The sequence below is a fragment of the Labeo rohita genome, chromosome 23 (assembly GCF_022985175.1).
Source record: "Labeo rohita strain BAU-BD-2019 chromosome 23, IGBB_LRoh.1.0, whole genome shotgun sequence".
Classification (NCBI taxonomy): domain Eukaryota; kingdom Metazoa; phylum Chordata; class Actinopteri; order Cypriniformes; family Cyprinidae; genus Labeo; species Labeo rohita.
In genome coordinates this window covers 13,805,359-13,824,548 of record NC_066891.1, presented here as the reverse complement: position 1 = coordinate 13,824,548, position 19,190 = coordinate 13,805,359, and the positions used below count along the sequence as shown (strand labels likewise).

General features: G+C 36.7%; 1 protein-coding gene across 3 annotated transcripts in view; it reads right to left on the bottom strand.

Annotated features, from left to right (window-relative positions):
• fignl2 (fidgetin like 2) overlaps positions 1-19,190 on the bottom strand; it is a 62,514-nt gene that overhangs the window by 3,806 nt on the left and 39,518 nt on the right. Inside the window, exons 1-2 of one of the 3 annotated variants that reach the window (XM_051095967.1) lie at positions 11,793-11,918; positions 9,878-10,019 (exon numbers count right to left, since the gene is read on the bottom strand). In XM_051095967.1, the coding sequence (XP_050951924.1) occupies positions 9,878-9,902 (25 nt within the window). In that variant the 5' untranslated portion in view covers positions 9,903-10,019; positions 11,793-11,918. Of the gene's footprint in view, positions 1-9,877; positions 10,020-11,792; positions 11,919-19,190 lie in introns of those variants that run through there. The other 2 variants (XM_051095969.1, XM_051095968.1) reach the window with 2 other exon arrangements.

Here is a 19,190-nt window from a genome sequence, read left to right as displayed (position 1 = left end):
TCGGCCCTCCCCCTTTGTGTGCTCTTTCTGTTTCTCAAACTCCCGCCCCTCCCGTTGCCAAACCTTCCCATGTGTGTCTTCAGATTACGCCTGCTATTTATTCCAAAAGATCACACCAACAGACCAGATGGCCATTGGATTACCATGTCCTTCATATTCATATCTACAGCCTTCCCACATCCAAACTAACACCTCAATGCTCATTTCTAATATAAAAACAAGATAAAACATACAAATTTGAACACAGGTAAAGCATTTGGTCATTGTCCAGTCAGTGGAAACAGTATATGTCCAGCAGGACAATCCCATCTGCAGGCCAGTTTGTGAAGTGCTGTATGGAGCACAATAATGGGGCCAGTGTGTGACAGAGATGGATGGCAGCCCAGGGGAGCTCATAAAACCTGCAACGGGTAGAGGAGGAGGAGGAGGGGGAATGGACAGCAGGCGCTCCGGCCACCGTGTGTGCGTGTGCATGCACGCGCATGAGTCTATTTGAGAGGATGGGGCTTGACATTAGGGAAGTCATTCAGGCGGCCAAACTGCTGTCCACTCCATCAATATACATGAGTGTGTGTGTGCACCTAAGCACATGGGAAAGCCAAACCGGACATGGAAGTGCCTGCTTCAAGAAGAAGAATTGTCCCACTACCCAGCTAAAAATGCTATCCATTAGCATGAAATAAACCACAGATGAGCTGGTCTGCAATTAGAGCTACGCCTCAGCAGGGACTTTAATAATCTAGATGTGATTTAATCTGTGTTTCTATTTAAATCACCACAGCTGCTCAGATTAACTCATTCTGGGCATTTGAGAATAGATGGTCCAATTACACCAGCAGAAGTGCAAATGACCACTGAAGGCTATTTATTTCTGTGAATAAATGTCAGAATCAAGACAAGGAATACTTTATAAAATTTGCCAATAAGGAGTGAGATGATGGATTTTGATATATGTGACCCTGGACCACAAAACCAGTCTTAAGAAGCACGGGTATATTTGTAGCAATAGCCAAAAATACATGGTGTGGGTCAAAATGATTTATTTTTCTTTTATGCAAAAAATCATTAGGATATCGAGTAAAGATTATGTTCCATGGAGATATTTTGTAAATTTCCCACCGTAAATATATCAAAACGTAATGTTTGATTAGTAATATGCACTCCTAAAAACTTCATTTGGACAACTTTACAGGCAATTTTCTCAATATTCTGATTTTTGTACCCTCAGATTACAGGTTTTCAAATATTGTCCTATCCTAACAAACCATACATCAATAGAAAGTTTATTTAAATTTCAATTCAAAAATTGACTCTTATGACTGGTTTTTGTGGTCCAAGGTCACATATATTGTATATTGTATATGTATATAATTATATATATATATATATATATATATATATATACACATGTTAAGGTTAAAAGTGTACACTAAGGTAATGTGTTTTTTTTTTTTACATTTTATGCAAAGAATGTAGCAATTATTACATTTAAAGGTGTACTGCCATATTTTTTCATTTTGCAGTGGCTAATATAACAGTCGGCTAATGCTTTATTAACTTTATTCAAACTTTCAGTTAAAGATAGCATTGTCAAAATTTTGCTAGTTGCAGTAAGACAAAACTAAATAATTCTTATAAAGTTATAATGAAGGAAAAACTATCAAATGCACCTTCAAACAAACATAAATAATTAGCAAAAAGAGAGATTGCACTGAACAGGTAATTAAAATAGATAAACAAATCCAGGTTTCATTCTTCCTCTCACGCACGTATACCTAAATTATAGCCACAGGACCAGTTCTAATCTCACGTCATTAACACGAGGGGCTGGAGTAAACAGAGGAGCGCTGTGTGGATTAAGAAACCGAGGGCCCTTTAAACAAAACTTCATTGTCCGCATGGGAGCTCCTGGCCATTGCTTTGTGTGAACCGCGACGAGTGGTTTGCCGTAGTGGCTCTGTGCTGGTCTGAGGCTGGCAGGGAGACAGATGTTTCCACTGGTCGCCTTACTGTCTGTGTGTCCATTGTTGCACAGCCCATCCAGCAGACGTCCTCCTGGCCTGACAATCCTGTTGGTCCTGAGACAAAAGCTGAGGGATCCTATTGTCAGAGGCCTGCCTAATTATGGAAATCTTATTAATCTATTCAGCAGCAGCGTGCTGACAGCCTTTGTGCCGTCCTGGGATTTATTGAGGGTTCTTTTGGAGATATGCTCGTGTGTTTGTTTGTGAGCGCCATCACAAATGCTCAATAAAATAACTAATCAGTTAATATAAGTAGGTTACAATAAAGTGCTATTAGCCAGGATAACCAAAATATTAGTTATGATTCTGACTCGACCACTGTGGTACTACAAGCAGGTTGCCAGAGCAGAAGGTTCTGCAATGTGAGAGCCGAACAGGCCCGGCTGCCGTAGGATGCTCAGCTTTTCACAGCTCCCCAGGGGTCCGTGTGCACTTTCAGGCCACGTCACTTTTGTTTTCCTGCCCTGAGGAACAAAACCTACATGGATGCAACAAGCCTTCTGGGACATGGGGCCATTAAACCAGGCAGATTGCACAGGGGCCAGTTGTAAACAGGAGCAGCCTGAATCAATCCAATCAGGCATTATTGTGGGCACCCACTCCCTAAACCCCACACATAGATTTAAGTAGGTTTATCTACTACAAACACCCCCCTCATTGCATATTCAAATATCAAATCTACAAACACCGTTTGCATCTTCAACGAAACAGCACACTGACAAGAGTATATTTTCATTCAGCTACCCTAAAACAGTTGAAACAGGAGACAACTTTAAAGGGAAATAACCGCACAGACTGCAGTCCTGACAATTTGATTACTATCCATCTCTGTCAGTTAAACATCAAAACAACCTAAAAGAAGTAGCTGTATGCTTGAACAGTGAGTATCCTGTTAGGAATTATGTCCTGAAACTTCAGCCCACAGTGCTGGTATGTGTGGAACTCCCTTTGAAGAATGCAGATGTCATAGAAGAAGGGCTCTTTCAAGAGAGAATAAAGATGAAGGAGGGAGAGGGAGAAAGATGAGAGACGGAGAGAAAGAGTAGATCTGGTTGAAAAGAGTGCAGAGGGAGGATTGTGTTTACATGAATTAATCACCTCGGTGCAGATAAGATGGCACCCTGTGTTCTAATCATCAGCTGATTTGTATTCCACTACAGACGTCTCTAAATCAATGCTTTAGGCAGAGGGACTGCAAAATGTCGATGAAGAAGCCTTTATCGGACACTTTAAAGTCATGCAGAGCCTTTGCAGTAGTTATTTAAAATCAAATTCAGGTTCTATTTTTGTACTTTTTAAAATTATATGAAGAGTTTATTTGCAAAAACCGACAAATGTCACTTTTAATCTAAACCTTAAACACGTTTTGTCAAAAGAAAAGCAGGTATAGTCCACTTCCAAGGCATCACGAGTTCACGTTTTACTGCAGAAGCCTACAAGCACTCTTGTTGTTTGTGAACAGAAGCCGATAAGTCCATTTTAGCGAATCAGCGCGCTGTATTCAGGTCAGGTGACAAGGCTACTCTCACTTTGAAAAGACGTGCTAGCTGAGAGGAGCTTCGTCAAAGATGACTAAAAGTGATCGAGGATGGATAATTTCGACGAACTTGATGAACCTGTGATATCTTCTTCAAGACGTAAAAGGAAAATAAAAGCTGAAACGTTTTCACGGAACCTTGCAAAAGCAGCGCGTTACAGTGGTGAGGGAAATGCTCAGTGTATTGCGTGTAATCACATCCATACAGTCTATGATCACAACAACAACGTTTGTCAGGCATTACATTGTCATCTGAGGAGATTAGAAAGATTAATCGAGTGTTTTTTTATGTCTAAAACATGAAATGTGGGGTTATCTGCTTTTGCCAGCCAGAAAACGACTGTTGGAGTTATCTACTTTTTAACAAACTTGTAATATGTAAAAAAAAAACAAAAAAAAAAACATACTTTCAATTAACTTTAATTTTGTAAATTACCTGTATTTGTTAAAGTTATTATTACTTAAAACAACCCAACTGCAGTTCGATTTATATTACATGGAATGCACAATAAAACATGATTTCTGAAAAAATAAATAAATATAATATGAGTAATCCATTTTGCAAATGAACTTTTATATTTATATATATATATATATATATATATATATATATATCATTGAGATATATAATATTTTAACATTTCAATGTATTAAAAAAATTGCAAAAATGGCTTTAAATAAACTTAAAAAAAAGCAAAACAAAAACAGCAACTACTAAAAAAATTGTCTCCCTGTGGCTACAAAAACACAGGCATGCATAGTGATGCACAACAAATAAACATGAAAAACATGTTAAAAAAAAAAAAAAAAAAAATATATGAGGGTGAGATCTTTAAAAATCCTGACAGCAGCTCCTTATAATTTACAAGGCATATATAACAGCCCATAACTATGACAATTTTTATAAACTGATGCATTAGTTACAGCAGTGTGGTTAACTTGATCTCTCTCTCTCTCTTTCTGTTGCTCTTTCTTTCTGCTCATCTGCTCCCTTTTCATGGGCCTAAAAAGATGTAATAGCAGAAGAGGCGGTGGGCCCTATGAGTTTTCACACCTGCTCCTCAGCGCACTGCCAGACGCCGTGGCTCTTTTCAGCCAGGCCCCGTGGGGTCCCTAGAGGAAGGAGCCTATCTGCTAGAGTGGCAGTGAAGGATCTGATTTTTTTCATCTCTCTCTCTCTCTCACACACACACACACACTAGCCCTCCATTTGAGCTGCAGTCCATAACCTCTCAGCTTTAAAGGTGTTATTGCTTGGCCTTTTGGGACACTGTAAGTGTTGATGATGACTACAGTAAATACTGAGTCTCACATCATGTTCCTCAACAGTGTGAGAATAATGAAAAATCAGCAATGTGACAAATGGATTACGTAACGTAGGCTGTTACTCGTGAGAAAATTATTTGAATATTTGTATATTTCAAGTTTGAAATCAACACAATAGGCACATTAGGGAAAAAATGAAAGTGCATACTCTCAAGCGCAATATCTGTGAATCCTATGTATCATTTGTGGACGTCACAGCTCGTTTTAGACTTAAAATGAAAGAAACTCACATCCTTGGTGGTTTGAATGAATGATTAGATGCTCATAATTTTAGAAACAACATCCCCACCCCCCTGACCAGTTAATTCTTGTCCACAAATGGCCAAATGCCTGGCACCCCTCCCCTTTAAGAAAAACAGGGTTCCTATTTTCTGTGTCCGCAGGCCAGGTTTAGGTCATTGTGTCCACTAATATATCAAAGAACAGCTGTCCTAAGGCTCTGTGATGACCAATCACCCCCTTCCATCTGTCTCTCTTACCCAATCTCTCCTCCATCTCCCCCTGTTCTCCTCCATCCCCTTCTTCCAATCTCTCTCTTTCCCCCTCTCCCTCCTTCCTTTCCACCCTGTCCCCCCCCATGGAGTTCCCGGACTGCGTTGCGGTACCCTCTTTCGAATTCCCTGTCCGCTTTATTTAATGACCCTACAAGCGTGTTGGGATTTTCTGTGTGCGCCCTCACAAATATGACTTGGATCAGGTTTATTATTGTGAAATACAACTAAAAACAAATTATGTGAAATAAATATTAACTGAAGTAAAATATTCAAAAATTAAACTTACTTTATTTCAGCTAGTTGCCAAGGCAATATTTCTAATTTTTGTTTAGTTTAAGCTTCATAGACTGCCACTTGAAAACTTCATTTTCGGTCACCAGATAGGATCCGCCAACAAAAAACATCATCCCTGTTTTGCATCTGTAAGACTATCCCACTATCTAGCAGCAATTTTCTTGAATAACAGTGCTTATCGCTGAGTGACAAGCTCTTGTAATATGCAGAGAACATTTTGAAAATAAAATCTAATCAATATAATCTATAATCTATTTTAAATTTAACTATTTTGTACCGTATCCGTGCAATGCTGTAGTCGTAAACACTATCTCTTCAGGGTTTTCTGCAACGATGATGCGCTCGCATCCTGAATGTTTACAAACCTATAACTGGTCTATATAGAAAATGTATATAGACAAACAAAAACTAGTATAAATTACAAAAAGTAAACCGAAAGCAAAATATAACAAATAAAATCTAATTCAAAATATTAACAAAAACTATAATAGTGCATAAATGATAGAAAACTAACACTGTAATGGACGTGCATATGGACTTCGCTGACTACAGATTTGTATGACTAAAACCTATATAAACCTGTATGACTTTATATTTACATTTATGCATTTGGCGAAAAAGCATTTTTGCGATGTGCATTTTTGGGAATCAAATCCATGACCTTGCTAGCAAAATGCTCTATTTAAGTTACAAGGCGGCTTTATATATCTTCTGTGAGATTATGCTTTAAATATCTTTTGAAGAATGTTTCAACTGTTTTTGTTTATATAATGAAAGTCAGTGGGGTCCAAAACCCCACTGGGACATTGGATCTCGCTGACTTTATTGTATGTGCAAAAGACAAAAAACTGTGTTCTAAAGTCATACAGATTTAAAACAGCATATAGTAAAGGTGATGACACAGTTTTAACATCTGAGCGAACTATATCTTAAATTAGAGAAGCACGAACAAGCCCTTTGAGGGATATCTTGGAATATCTTGGAGCAGAGAAGCTTGACGCCCAGTAACCCTCAGAAGTCCGGGACTTAATTGGAAGCGTAATTGTGGCAGCAACGGGCCTAATGAGCTGTCTTCAACGATGGTGAGATGATGAGCAGAGGCGGGGGGTCCCGGGCAGAATGTGTATCTCCAAGCCCCTTTTCCTACAGCCGCCGTTTCTCTTCCATCTCACTGACTACACTGTGGGCTAATTAAAGTCCATTCACACCCGCCGCTAATGACCCCGCGCTCATTCACACAAACACTTCAGCACCTTGCCTGTTTACTCAAGGGTCCGCAAGCCCCTCCAGAGCCGCATTCACCCCGTCGCTCTCATTAGAATAGATGTGTTGGATGCTCGTCGTTAATCGCTTCTTCTGAGGCATCCAGCGCGCCCCTTCCCATAGACCGAACTCAAAGCCTTAATGACTTAACAGATGCAATTAGAGTGCTTCTTCGGCTTGGGCCTTTAGTGTGGAGAAGAGAAAAAATGAGGTCATAGTAAAGCGAGAGAGCTGAGGCTGTGCTTATTTCTCTTTAAACAAGGAATATGCTGGACAGCAGGGCCCCCGAGCAACAAGAGTTAGAGCACTCATGGGCTGCTGGCCTGGGACTGATTTAAGGGTGTGTTTGAAGTGCAGATTACAGATTCTTTGCACCAAATCCCTCCAGGAGTATCCATGGCCCCAGGAATCTCTCTCAGATTTCCTTCAGCTCCAAACGCTCTTCAGCTTGCGGTTCCTACGTGCTCAGAGCAACACTTATAATTGCGAATGCAATGAGATGCGTGTGACAGACATCAAACTAAATCCTCAAATGCACATATGGAGGACAAAAATGCCTGTCCTGTCGAGTCAAACATAAACACTGATGTCAGAAATGCTCAAAGAAAATTCCAGCATGGATGTGACACTATTCACATCTATACCACATAAGCTGCCCTACATTCACCTGACTCTGGTGACTTATGAGGAGGAATGAACAGGAAGGACATATCTGGATGGGGAACGACTGTGAGAAAAAGGAATCTGCCTGGGTTTAAAAGCTCAGAGAGTAAACAAGAGGGATTTCTAACACCTTTGTGTGCTGTCCTAATATCACACTAGACATTCAGGGAAACAGTCACACACATGCGTATAGTCCACAAGCATCAAACTTTAGAAACAAACAGACCAGTTCCTAAATCCAAATGCATGCTGCAACACTGGAAAATCAGGATCTGTGACATTAGCCATCTAAAATTAGCTAAAAGGTGTGTACACTAAACGGCACACAAACAACTGTCCAGATCCTTAAAGAATTTAAAATATCTTGACAGGGCTTTGTGACATTTTTGAAAATAAAGTGAGCAAAGAGAGACGGACTAGACAGCAAACACAAACGAGTATTAAAAACATTGGATACGGACAAGGATAACTTTCATAACAAATTCTAAATATAAATCAATACATCATTTATATACACACTAACTTTGAAACATTTTAAGGTCCGTAAGATTTTTAAATGTTTTTGAAAATAATTTATCTGAATTACAAACCTTTTTGATTTTGCAGTTTAATGCAGAATTAAAGTATTTAAAAAGTATCTTAAAAAACAACTGACCCCAAACTTGATTAATGTTTAAATATATAAATATAAAATGTTAAATATATTGGAAATTTGCATTAGATTTTAATGTGTTTATTTTATTTTAAAGTTGCATAACAAATAAAATGAAGGAATATATATATATATATAATAAAGGAAATACGTAACCCTGGACCACAAAACAAGTCATAAATAGCATGGGGATCTTTGTAGCAGCAGCCAACAATAAATTGTATGGGTCAAAATGATCAAAAAATCAGAAGGATATTAAGTGAAGATCATGTTCCATGAAGATATTTTGTAAATTTTATACCGTAAATACTCAATTTAGACTTTTTGAGTAGTAATATGCATTGCTGAGAACTTTATTTGGACAACTTTAAAGGTGATTATCTCAATATTTTGATTTTTTGCACCCTCAGAATCCAGATATATTTAAATAGTACTCAGCCAAATATTGTCCTATCCTAATATACACCGACAGAAAGCATATTCAGCTTTCAGATGATGTATAAATCTCAATTTTTTTAAAAACTGACCCTTATGTCTGGTTTTGTGGTCCAGAGTCACATATAAAAAATTAAACATAGATTGTTTACAGCCATTATGGTCATATCACATCCAAATCAAGAATGTGACTTTTTAACAACTAATCTTCAAGAATTTGCAACAGAAAAACTAAAATGGTGCATTTAGACATAAATTTGTTTTAAAAAGCTTCTTAGTGTGCAACTTCTAAGGATCAACTTCTAAGGAAATGTGGATATATCATTAGTATTGATTCTAAAATCAATACAAGTTTTCTTCTAAAACATATACAGAATTCAGTTTGCATGAGAAATGGAATTTATCAAAATAAACAAAAAGTAATTCCATTGGCACATATGACAAAGGTCCTCTGAATGTCTCACTAAATGGAATTATAACAGCATATTAGACATCAATGGTAATCGGTTGATGCAACAACCTAGCAAGCCAGCTGAAAGGTATTCAAACCGGCAGCTCATTAATACATGATTACATCTCAAATTGAGGTGCCTTGGTCCTTTAGTTTGATTTCCCTCCCTCTTTTCATGTAACTGTCATGCCTATAAAGCACAGAGAAGAAGAGCTAAAGAGTGGAGAAAAAAGCATCTCTTCAGGCAGAACTGGGGGAAGAAACCCCATGCTGGCCTACAAACAATGCTGTTTTGGAGAGGGCCAGAGCGGAGCTCAAATGAAGCCTGGCAGGGGGGTTAGGAATGGGGGCTAAAACTGGACACGTCAGTTATTAGGTCAGTCCAAAACAGTGAGGAGGGGGAAGAGAACTAGAGAAAGGAAGACAGAAAGAAAGATTCAGAAAAGGACAGGGATAGAGGAAGTAACTGTGAGAGTAAGCTGGACACTGGTGGTTAATCATGGTGAGATGACACTGGCAGAACCACAGGGTTTCCCCCACACCTGTCCCACCAACCATGACATATACTTCAGCCAATGTGGCTTGAAACATTGTGAAGAGGACACCTGGGAACACTTTGTTTTTAAAATGCACCATTGCTCAAACTGGTTTACCAACAAACTAAGTACACTAGTCTAGAAATGACAATACGTTTTTATTGCGTTTGCTGTGGTTTTACTTCCCAAATGTTAAACTTACTATAGGGAACAATGGGACTCAGCATTCTGCGGATCTGGTCTCGATTACGGTAACAGTTCTGCGTGGAAACCCAGGTTAGCGTCTGTACGGCTGTAGTCCATCGCTGGCCAGTACTCGCATTGGGACTCTAAAAAATGTGTTCCTGAAAACAAGAGAAGGAGCAGCAATCAGGAGGGGTGAATGGTCATCATATACACATGCAAATCATTGCATAATTTTGAAATGTAAACAAACAAGTTTATGATGCACTAATGCAAGTAAGCAATGTGCAACCAACAATCAAGAAATTTCTCAAAGGCATCATCTCAATTTTAAATTGGAGTGAAACAGTCACGAACACAGGCACTCTCACTGTGGGCTGAACACACACGGGGTATTCATTAAGAGCCTGCACACAGGCATTAAGCTGATTGTATGGTTGTGTCCAGCTTCTAAAGAGGGCTTTCTAAATCTCCCTGACAAAAAGCACCATGCATACCATGGCCGTTCTCCTCGCTTCATAACAGCAGCAGAGAGCATGCTTTCACAAAATTAAGCTCATTTCATCCCTAGCCACACACTCTCCTGCTTCAATTATCTCTCTTTTTCTATGACAGATGCAGAAAAAAAAAGAACTATATTGGCAACCACAAAAAGAATGAAAATTAAAAAATGCAAACAATCTTATATATATATATACATACATACACACACACATAAATAATTATATATTCACAAGGATATATTTTTTAATTGTTTTCAATTTTACTATAATATTGGTTTTCAAACCTATTATAATGCAATTGCAAATGATAAAATGAAAGGAATATATCATGGAAATGAAAAAGCAAATACTTAATTATTTAAAAATAATGAATAAATAATACAAATTCTATATCAAGTGAATTTAGTACATAAAAAATGCAGCATGAACACTTTCTTTGGTGCATCCCAAAGGAGAGCGTCATTCTTTCTCAAGTGAGCGTGTAGAAAAGCTCACACATGAATGAAAAATATTACATAATATTGCTAGTCAAACAGTGTGGCTTCCAGCTCTGCTTTCAGGAAATGAAATGGCATCTGACAAACCATTCATTACAAAATTAGATGTTAAATAATGATATAAACCATGTTAAATGTACAGAATTTATTCTTGTTACGCTTTACATTTTTTTCAAATCACACAAGTGTTTTAATGGTCAGTTTATTATTTAACATAAACTGGTCAGGTTAACATAGATATACCTGTAAATGAAGTAATATAGTATATTTTAGGTATATGTTGTATTACGGTACTGGTTTTACAACACAGATTAGAAAATGAATGAAACTTTAGTTAATATAGCATATTTTTATGTAGATGTTCACTTAGTTCATGTAACTGCCAGCTTTGTGACAATATTAAGAAATTGTGTGATACTTCACTTAATATAGTATTTTTATGTAAATGTTCACTTACAGTTCATGTAACTTCTGCTTTTATGATTAAAAATTAGAAACTGTAAAACTAATACCGTCATAAATCAGATAAGAACAGAAAAAAGTCTAAAACTTAATTCCAGGATGATGCTTTTCAAATATTTTTTAAACTAAAACATAAATTCTTTTACATTTGCTCAATGACTGAAAGACTATCCTAAACCAACAACCTCTAAACTTGCTGAGAATGAAGGCTGACACATCTATGTACCCAACACATGCACACGCATGCAGACGTAAAGAGCCGTACGCTTAAAAACCGACACCTGCATGCAGTGCGGGGAATGCAGAAGAGGCTGTTTCACATTAAAGGAGGGAGAATGCAATGGAATGGAGTGAACAGAGTACAGGAGAAGTAGAGGACAGTGCAATGCAGAGTTAAGACTTTCAATCATTTACAGCTTCAGAGCAGAACACCGGCAGCAAAGTGTCCAGATTAATATTAAAGTAGACTCACCTACTCATGCCTGCATGTTCCACATCAGATTCAAAAGCAGTTAGATAATCCCTGGAGCAGACAGGCTCGTGTGTGCAGTACTATGCTTTTTTTCCACATATGGGACACGACTCAACTCTCTGTCTGTCTGTCTCTCGCTCCCTCTCTCTCTTTCCCTCCCAACCAGTAACAACAGAGCACCCACACACACAATTACCCTCCCCCAGCTTTCCCCATCCCCCTCCCTCTCTCTCTCTCTCTCTCTCTCTCTCTCTTTTTTGTTAAAACTATTTAAGCAGAGAGAGAGAATGAGAGGAGGACTATGGGGTGGGGGCAGCTGACCAATCATGCTTGGAGTGCAGGCTTGTATTCTTTATCTGAGAGAGAAATAGAGAGAGAGAGAAGGCTAGTTGTGGTGGAGGGAAAGGCAGAGGCTGAGCTAGGCTAGTCCCTGAGGGAATTGGCGTAAAGATGTTTATTTTGGTCAAAAATGGTAAAATTACTGTCAATGCTTGATGTACGGTAAACATTATATTACCAAACTGCATCACGTCTCAAATTGATATTCAAACTTTAATTCAAACTTAAAGTGAAGCCAACATGACATTTCTAAACAATTCTCATACACAGACTCTCATTTTTACAGTTGTTAAACTGACTTTTACATTTTACACTTAGACGCTAGTTTTTTTCATATAAATTAATTAGTGCTGTCAAATGATTAATCGCGAATAATTGCATCCAAAATAAAAGATTTTGTTTACATAATGTCAGTATACTGTGTATATTTATTATGTATATTTAAATACACACACATACAGTATATATTTAGAAAATATTTACATCTATTTACATGTATTTATTTATATTCATATACTTGATATTATATTTAAATAATAATTAAATTAAAATAATAATAATAATAATAAAAATAATTTTTTAATATACAAACAACTTATTTTTCTTAAATATATACATGCATGTGTGTGTATTTACAAATACATATATATATATATATATATATACAGACACACACACACACACACATTATGTAAACAAAAAACAAAAACTTATTTTGGATTTGACAGCATTAAATGTATTATTTTATTCAGCAAGGATGCATTAAACTGATCAAAAGTGACAATAAAGACATTTATAGTGTTACAAAAGTCTATTTCAAATAAATGCTGTTCTTTTAAAACTGAACTTTTTGAAACTTGAACTTATTCATTAAAGAATCCTTAAAATTCACAAAAATATTAAGCAGCATGACTGTTTTCAACATTCATAATAATATGAAATTTTCTTGACCAGCAAATCAGCAAATTAGAATGATTTCGGAAGGATTATTTTTAATTTTTCCATTTGAGTATGCTTTATTGGCATGACAATAATATCTAATATGACTTAAAAAATGTGTTAACTAATCTTAACTAATGAACCTTATTGTAAAGTGTTAACGAACTAAGAATGAACAATACTTTTACAGCATTTATTAATCTTAGCTAATGTTAATTTTAGCATTTACTAAGGTGTTATTAAAATCAGTTGTGTTTGTTGGCATAGTTTATGCACTGTTAACTAACATGAATAAACAATGCACAACTGTATTTTTATTAACTAACATTAACAAAGATTAATAAATAGTGTAATAAATGTATTGTTTTTTGTTTGTTCATGTTAGTTAATACATTAATGTTAACAAATGACGTTACCTACTTTACGACAAGGTCATTAGTTAACATTAGTTAACTACAGTAGTTAACATGAACTAAGAATGAACAATACTTTTACAACATTTATTAATCCTAATTAATTTCAACATTTACTAATGCATTATTAAAATCATAAGTTGTGCTTGTTAACATTAGTTAATGCACTGTGAACTAACATGAACAATGAATGACTGTAACATTAACTAAGATTAATAGTATAATATAATAACATTCTTCATTGTCCGTTCATGTTAGTTAATATATTAACTAATGTTAACAAATGACACCTTATTGCAAAATGTGACACCAAAAAAAATTGTAGTCTATGATAAACATTATATCATCAAAATGTCTCGTTTGTGCCTCAGAGAAAATTTCTAGACACTTTTTTTGATCAGTGATTGTTAACTTTGTAGTTGTTAAGTGAACTAATGAAAAAGGGATAATTTATGCCTCAAGTCAGTACTGAAACATTAATTGCAACTTAAAGTTAATCCAAAAAGTAATTTCTAGCCAATTCTAGATCACATACACTACCAGTCAAAAGTTTTTAGACTGTAGGATTTTTAATGTTTTTAAAAGCCTGCATTTATTTGATCCGAAGTACAGCAAAAACTGTAAAAAAATGTGACATATTTTTACCATTTAAAATAACTGTTTTCGATTTAAATATATTTTAAAATATAATTTATTCCTGTGATTTCAAAGCTTTTTTAAAGTGTCTTCAGTGAAACTTTAAAAAACATTAAAAATCTTACTGTCCAAAAACTTACTGGTAGTGTACTCTCATAATTGTAGCTCTTAAAATGTTTAAATGGCAAAACTCTATTTTCAAAATGCATGCCTCAGTTTGTTTCTAGACAATCACTAACTCTCATTTCTGTAGCTGTTAACTGGAGTTGCGTCAGCAAAGGTCATGACCGCTATAGGAACACTTTATTGAAACCAAAGTCCAGTCTGACATGCTCAAGCAATTTAGCTCTGCTTCTGTACCTATTTCAACATATAAGAAAATGCTAAATGACTGAATGATCGGAATGAATTTCAATTGGTTTAGCGTAAAGCTCAACGTGTGAACACATGATATGACTGCAGCTGCCACACTGACCATTTAGCATGTTAGCATAGGAAGGGCCTGAAGTAATGGAACCTACATTCTATACGGACTCCCACATTTTCACAGGTGGACTGTAGAGTCCTGTGCCTTTATTTTTGGAGCTCATCAGCAATTTGCGAGGAGTGTAAAGAGTGTGTGAGGTTGTGTATGGAGCATTTCTGCACAGCTGACGATCTGTTTTTAGAGCTCTGTGTTCAGCCATGTGCACCCAAATCCGTCGCATCCAAATCTAACACGTCACATGGCACTGGTGGTGTAAAATCTCTTATACACCTAAAAACAAAAAAGCATGCAGTGTTTAAAAACAGTGGGAATGTTTTCAAGCAAAAGGTAAAAAAGCAAGGGTTCGACACCCCCCCAAGGAAAAGAGCCCACCATGCAACCAGTAACCAAGTCAACTTGCTCCATCAGCATCTATAAAACTATCCTTTGTCCAACAAAGGTCTTTTATCCCCAACACTGCCATTCAGCACCACCCCCGTTCAAAAGAAACTTCCTCACAAAAAGCCTTAACCGGTACTATTCTTAGTGGTGCTCCAGTGGAAATCACTGTAGCTCAGCACAAAGCGTGGGGTGAAACGGTAGCCGGCCATTTTCATCCTTTTATTTCAACTCTTTGTAGCTTAAAAGTGCACAAGCAACCGTTTAAAAAGTGGAAATGCTAAATACAAGCTCTCACAATGCTGTGCGTGCTGCGGAAGCAGCGTTTAACTGTGCATCAGTCTCTATTAACGCTGCAGTTTTTCTTCCCAGGCTGACTATAATTGGGAGATGATAGTGGCTGTATGGGAACAGATTGGCAGGGCCTTGTGAGGATGCAGGCCCATCACTCTATCGCCCACAAGAAGAGAAAAAAATTAACCATTAATGCTGAGGCAAGCAGTCTGGCTACTGCAAGCCTGCTGAGTGCAGCACTAATGACCACAAAGCAGTCTTACTTCAGAGCTAGAAAGAGAGGGATAGAGAGGGGAAGAGTGAGTTTGACAGGTGTCACTCATAAAATCAACCTCAAGCGTGTACAATTCACCACCCAGGACAACCTCAAACACCACATGTCTACTGACCCCATGATATCTTGAGCATATTAGATTATAAGCGCTGAAGAAACGAGCAGCTGAGCTTACTTAACGCAGGTCTCCAAAACAAACACAAAGGATGAGAAACGCCCCTATTGACCTAAAACGCTGCAAATATCAATCTGACCTCATTGTTAGAGGTCATGCCAGTTTTTAGCAGCTTTGCTGTCTTCCGCCTGTACAGTGCAGGGGGTTCAGGTGCACAAATGACGGCCCAGTGATGAATCAGGGTAATAAGTAATTTGGCTGAATGAGAAGCTGCAAGGCTTGCAGTCGTCCCCCGCTGGTACTCATTAAGCGAGCAAAAGAGCAGGACTACTCCAGCACACCCCTTAATGAAGATGACATGCTAGTGATTTTCAGTTTTAAACTAAAATAGGCTGCAGTCGTCTGTTACAGGGATCCCACACCTCATTTGTAATAAAGGTATTTATAGGGAGAAAGATTTCTATTTAAAATCAATGCTGTTTTTGTTTAACTTTAACTATTCACCAAAAATGTATCATGGTTTCTACCAAAATGTTAAATTACGTAATTGTTTTAAGCATTGGAATTAAAGGAGAACTCCACTTCCAGAACAACAATTTACAAATAATGTACTCACCCTCTTGCCATCCATGTTCATGTCTTTTTTCTTCAGTCGTAAAGAAATTATGTTTTTAAATAAAACATTTCAGGATTTTTCTTCATATAATGGACTGATATGGTGCTCCGAGTTTGAACTTCCAAAATTCAGTTTAAATGCGGCTTCAAACGATCCCAAATGCGGTCGCAAATGATCCCAGCCGAGGAAGAAGGGTCTTATCTAGCGAAACGATCGGTTATTTTCATAAAAATACAATTTATATACTTTTTAATGTCAAACGGTTGTCTGGCCTTACTCTCCCTGAACTCTGTGTATTCTGACTCAATACGGTTAACGTATGTCAAAAAAACTCAGATCGTATTTTCTCCCTCAACTTCAAAATCGTCCTTTATCACCGGTTTACCTTTTTTGTTAAGGGTGTTTGATTTTCTTTGCATGTTCACTTTGCAAAGACTGGGTTGGAACTTCTGCAGTGACGCAGGATGACTTTAAAATGATTTTTGAAGTTGAGAGAGAAAATACAGTTGGAGTTTTTTGACATACCCTAACTGTATGTAGTTTAGGAAGAGTAAGACAACACCAGCATTTGAGACTCAAAAGTATTTAAATTGCATTTTTTAATGAAAATAACCGATCATTACACTAGATAAGACCCTTCTTTCTCGGCTGGGATCGTTTACAATCGCATTTGGGATTGTTTGAAGCCGCATTTAAACTGCATTGTAATTGTAATTTATTCCTGTGATTTCAAAGCTGAATTTTTAGCCTCATTACTCCAGTGACACAAACCTTCAGAAATCATTCTAATACTCTGATTTGCTGCTCAAAAACATTTATTATTGTTATTATGTTGAGTAGAACAGTTGAGTAGAATTTTTTCAGAAAGTTCAGAAGAACAGCATTTATTTGAAATAGAAATCTTTTGTAACATTATAAATGTCTTTATCATCACTTGTGATCAATTTAAAGCGCACACAAAAAGGAAAAACCAAAAACAAACCAAAAATAAAAAATTATTCTGAATCCAAGTTTTTGAGTAGTATAGAGTATGTCACAAACGCTTTTTATTTCAAATAAATGATTTCAAATGTTGATCTTTGGATCTTTCTATTTAAAGAATCCTGAAAAAAAGGTGCTCAACTGTTTTAAATATTGATATAATAATAACAATAATAATAATAATAAATGAAGAGTTTATGTGCAAAAGCAGATAATTTTTATTTACAAAATTAATTTATTACATTTATTAAATATATTTTTTAAAAAGTCATGTTTTTTATTGTTATCATGTTTTTATTGTGTTTTATAGTGTTAGTTAGCTGTATTTTTTTGTTATTGTTTACCTTATCAAAATAACCCAACTGCAGTTTGATTGAGATTAATTAGAATGCATAATGAAAAAACATGATTTTTGAAAACTGTTAAAAAACTGAGTTATCTGTTTTTGCAAATGAACTCTTTAAACTTCAAACTCTTCTACTGCTTTTGCTGTATTTTGGATCAAATAAATGTAGGCTTGGTAGGCAGAAGAGACTTCTATGAAAGAACATTAAAATCTTACTGTTCAAAAACTTTTGACTGGTAGTGTATATATAAAATGTGTGTGTGTGTGTGTATCTGCCATTACTGCACTGTTCTGTTTAATGAGCTAATTTTCAGGTCTCATTTTAGGTGACAGCTGTACACTGCTGAGTGGTACACATGGCTGACAGAGGAAATATTGTCAAGCTTTTTTTTCCAGCAACCACCTAAAATAAAATCAGCCTATAATTAGACAGTGCCATTCTAGCGCCAGAGAGAATGGCACTTCTGACGACATCTGTTCATTCTCTACCATAGCTGAACAAATATAAAATATGTCAATCATCTAAAAAAAGGTAAGAGCCTTACATAAGGCAAGATTGAAAAAATGTCAGGAACATACACAACATATTCAGCTTGATATGTGTAATCAATAGCATGACATAATCATCAAAGTATGTCTAGACACTTTTTAAAGAACTCACTGAATATGAGTTATGTTACTTTGAATTCCACACGGAGAGAAATAAATCCATTAAATGGATTCAGTTGTGACAAGTTTGATTCGAAAGATGGTGGAGAACATATTGTTACATGCAAAAATGCTATTACATTCTACATACGCACTGCCACAATTCAAAATGTGTGAGAGACAGATTTTTTTTTTTTTGGGGGGGGGGGGGGGCGGTGTACGCATGAATGTGGTGATAATCAGTCCCAGGCTGCTCAAGTTTGGTGATATGGTTTCATTAGCCGGCCGGGCGAGTGCAGAGTCTTTGCCAGAGATTAGGATGCACTGAAACTCTAGCTTGGCCTCGGTGTCCATACAGAGGAGGGGAGCAGGGTCAGATGGATTATTACTGGGTGTTTCAGATGTTTATTATTCCTATTCTATCTCTAACAGCTGAAAATTGGAAGAATTAAGCAGCAGCCTGGGGGATCAGTGCGGAGGGGTTAAATCCAGCACTTTGGCTCCACAGAAAAGACATTTCTCAGCTATTTATGCTCTGTGCTTCCACACAGTTGGAGACTAAGTCAATGGAGGAAGATAGAAAGCAAGACGGACAGAAAGACACTTGCTGAATGGGATTTTTGTTTACTCCTGGCTTCTCTTCTATCAATAAAAAAAAAGGAACTATAACTCTTTAATATCTCAATTTCTATTCAGTATCTCAAAGACAGCAATGGGATTAAGTAGAGGCTCCGGATCTCACAAAAAGTTGCGGAAGTGAGCTCAACAAATTTGACAAGACTCAAAAGATTTCAGTACACTGTAGGGGTGGGAATCTTCAGTCAAAATCCGATTCCAAAACGATTCTTGATCTACATTTTTCCCCAATTAAGTTTTGCAAATACATCTTTACAACCATACATTTTAACCAAAATTGCAGTTTCTTTACTTTT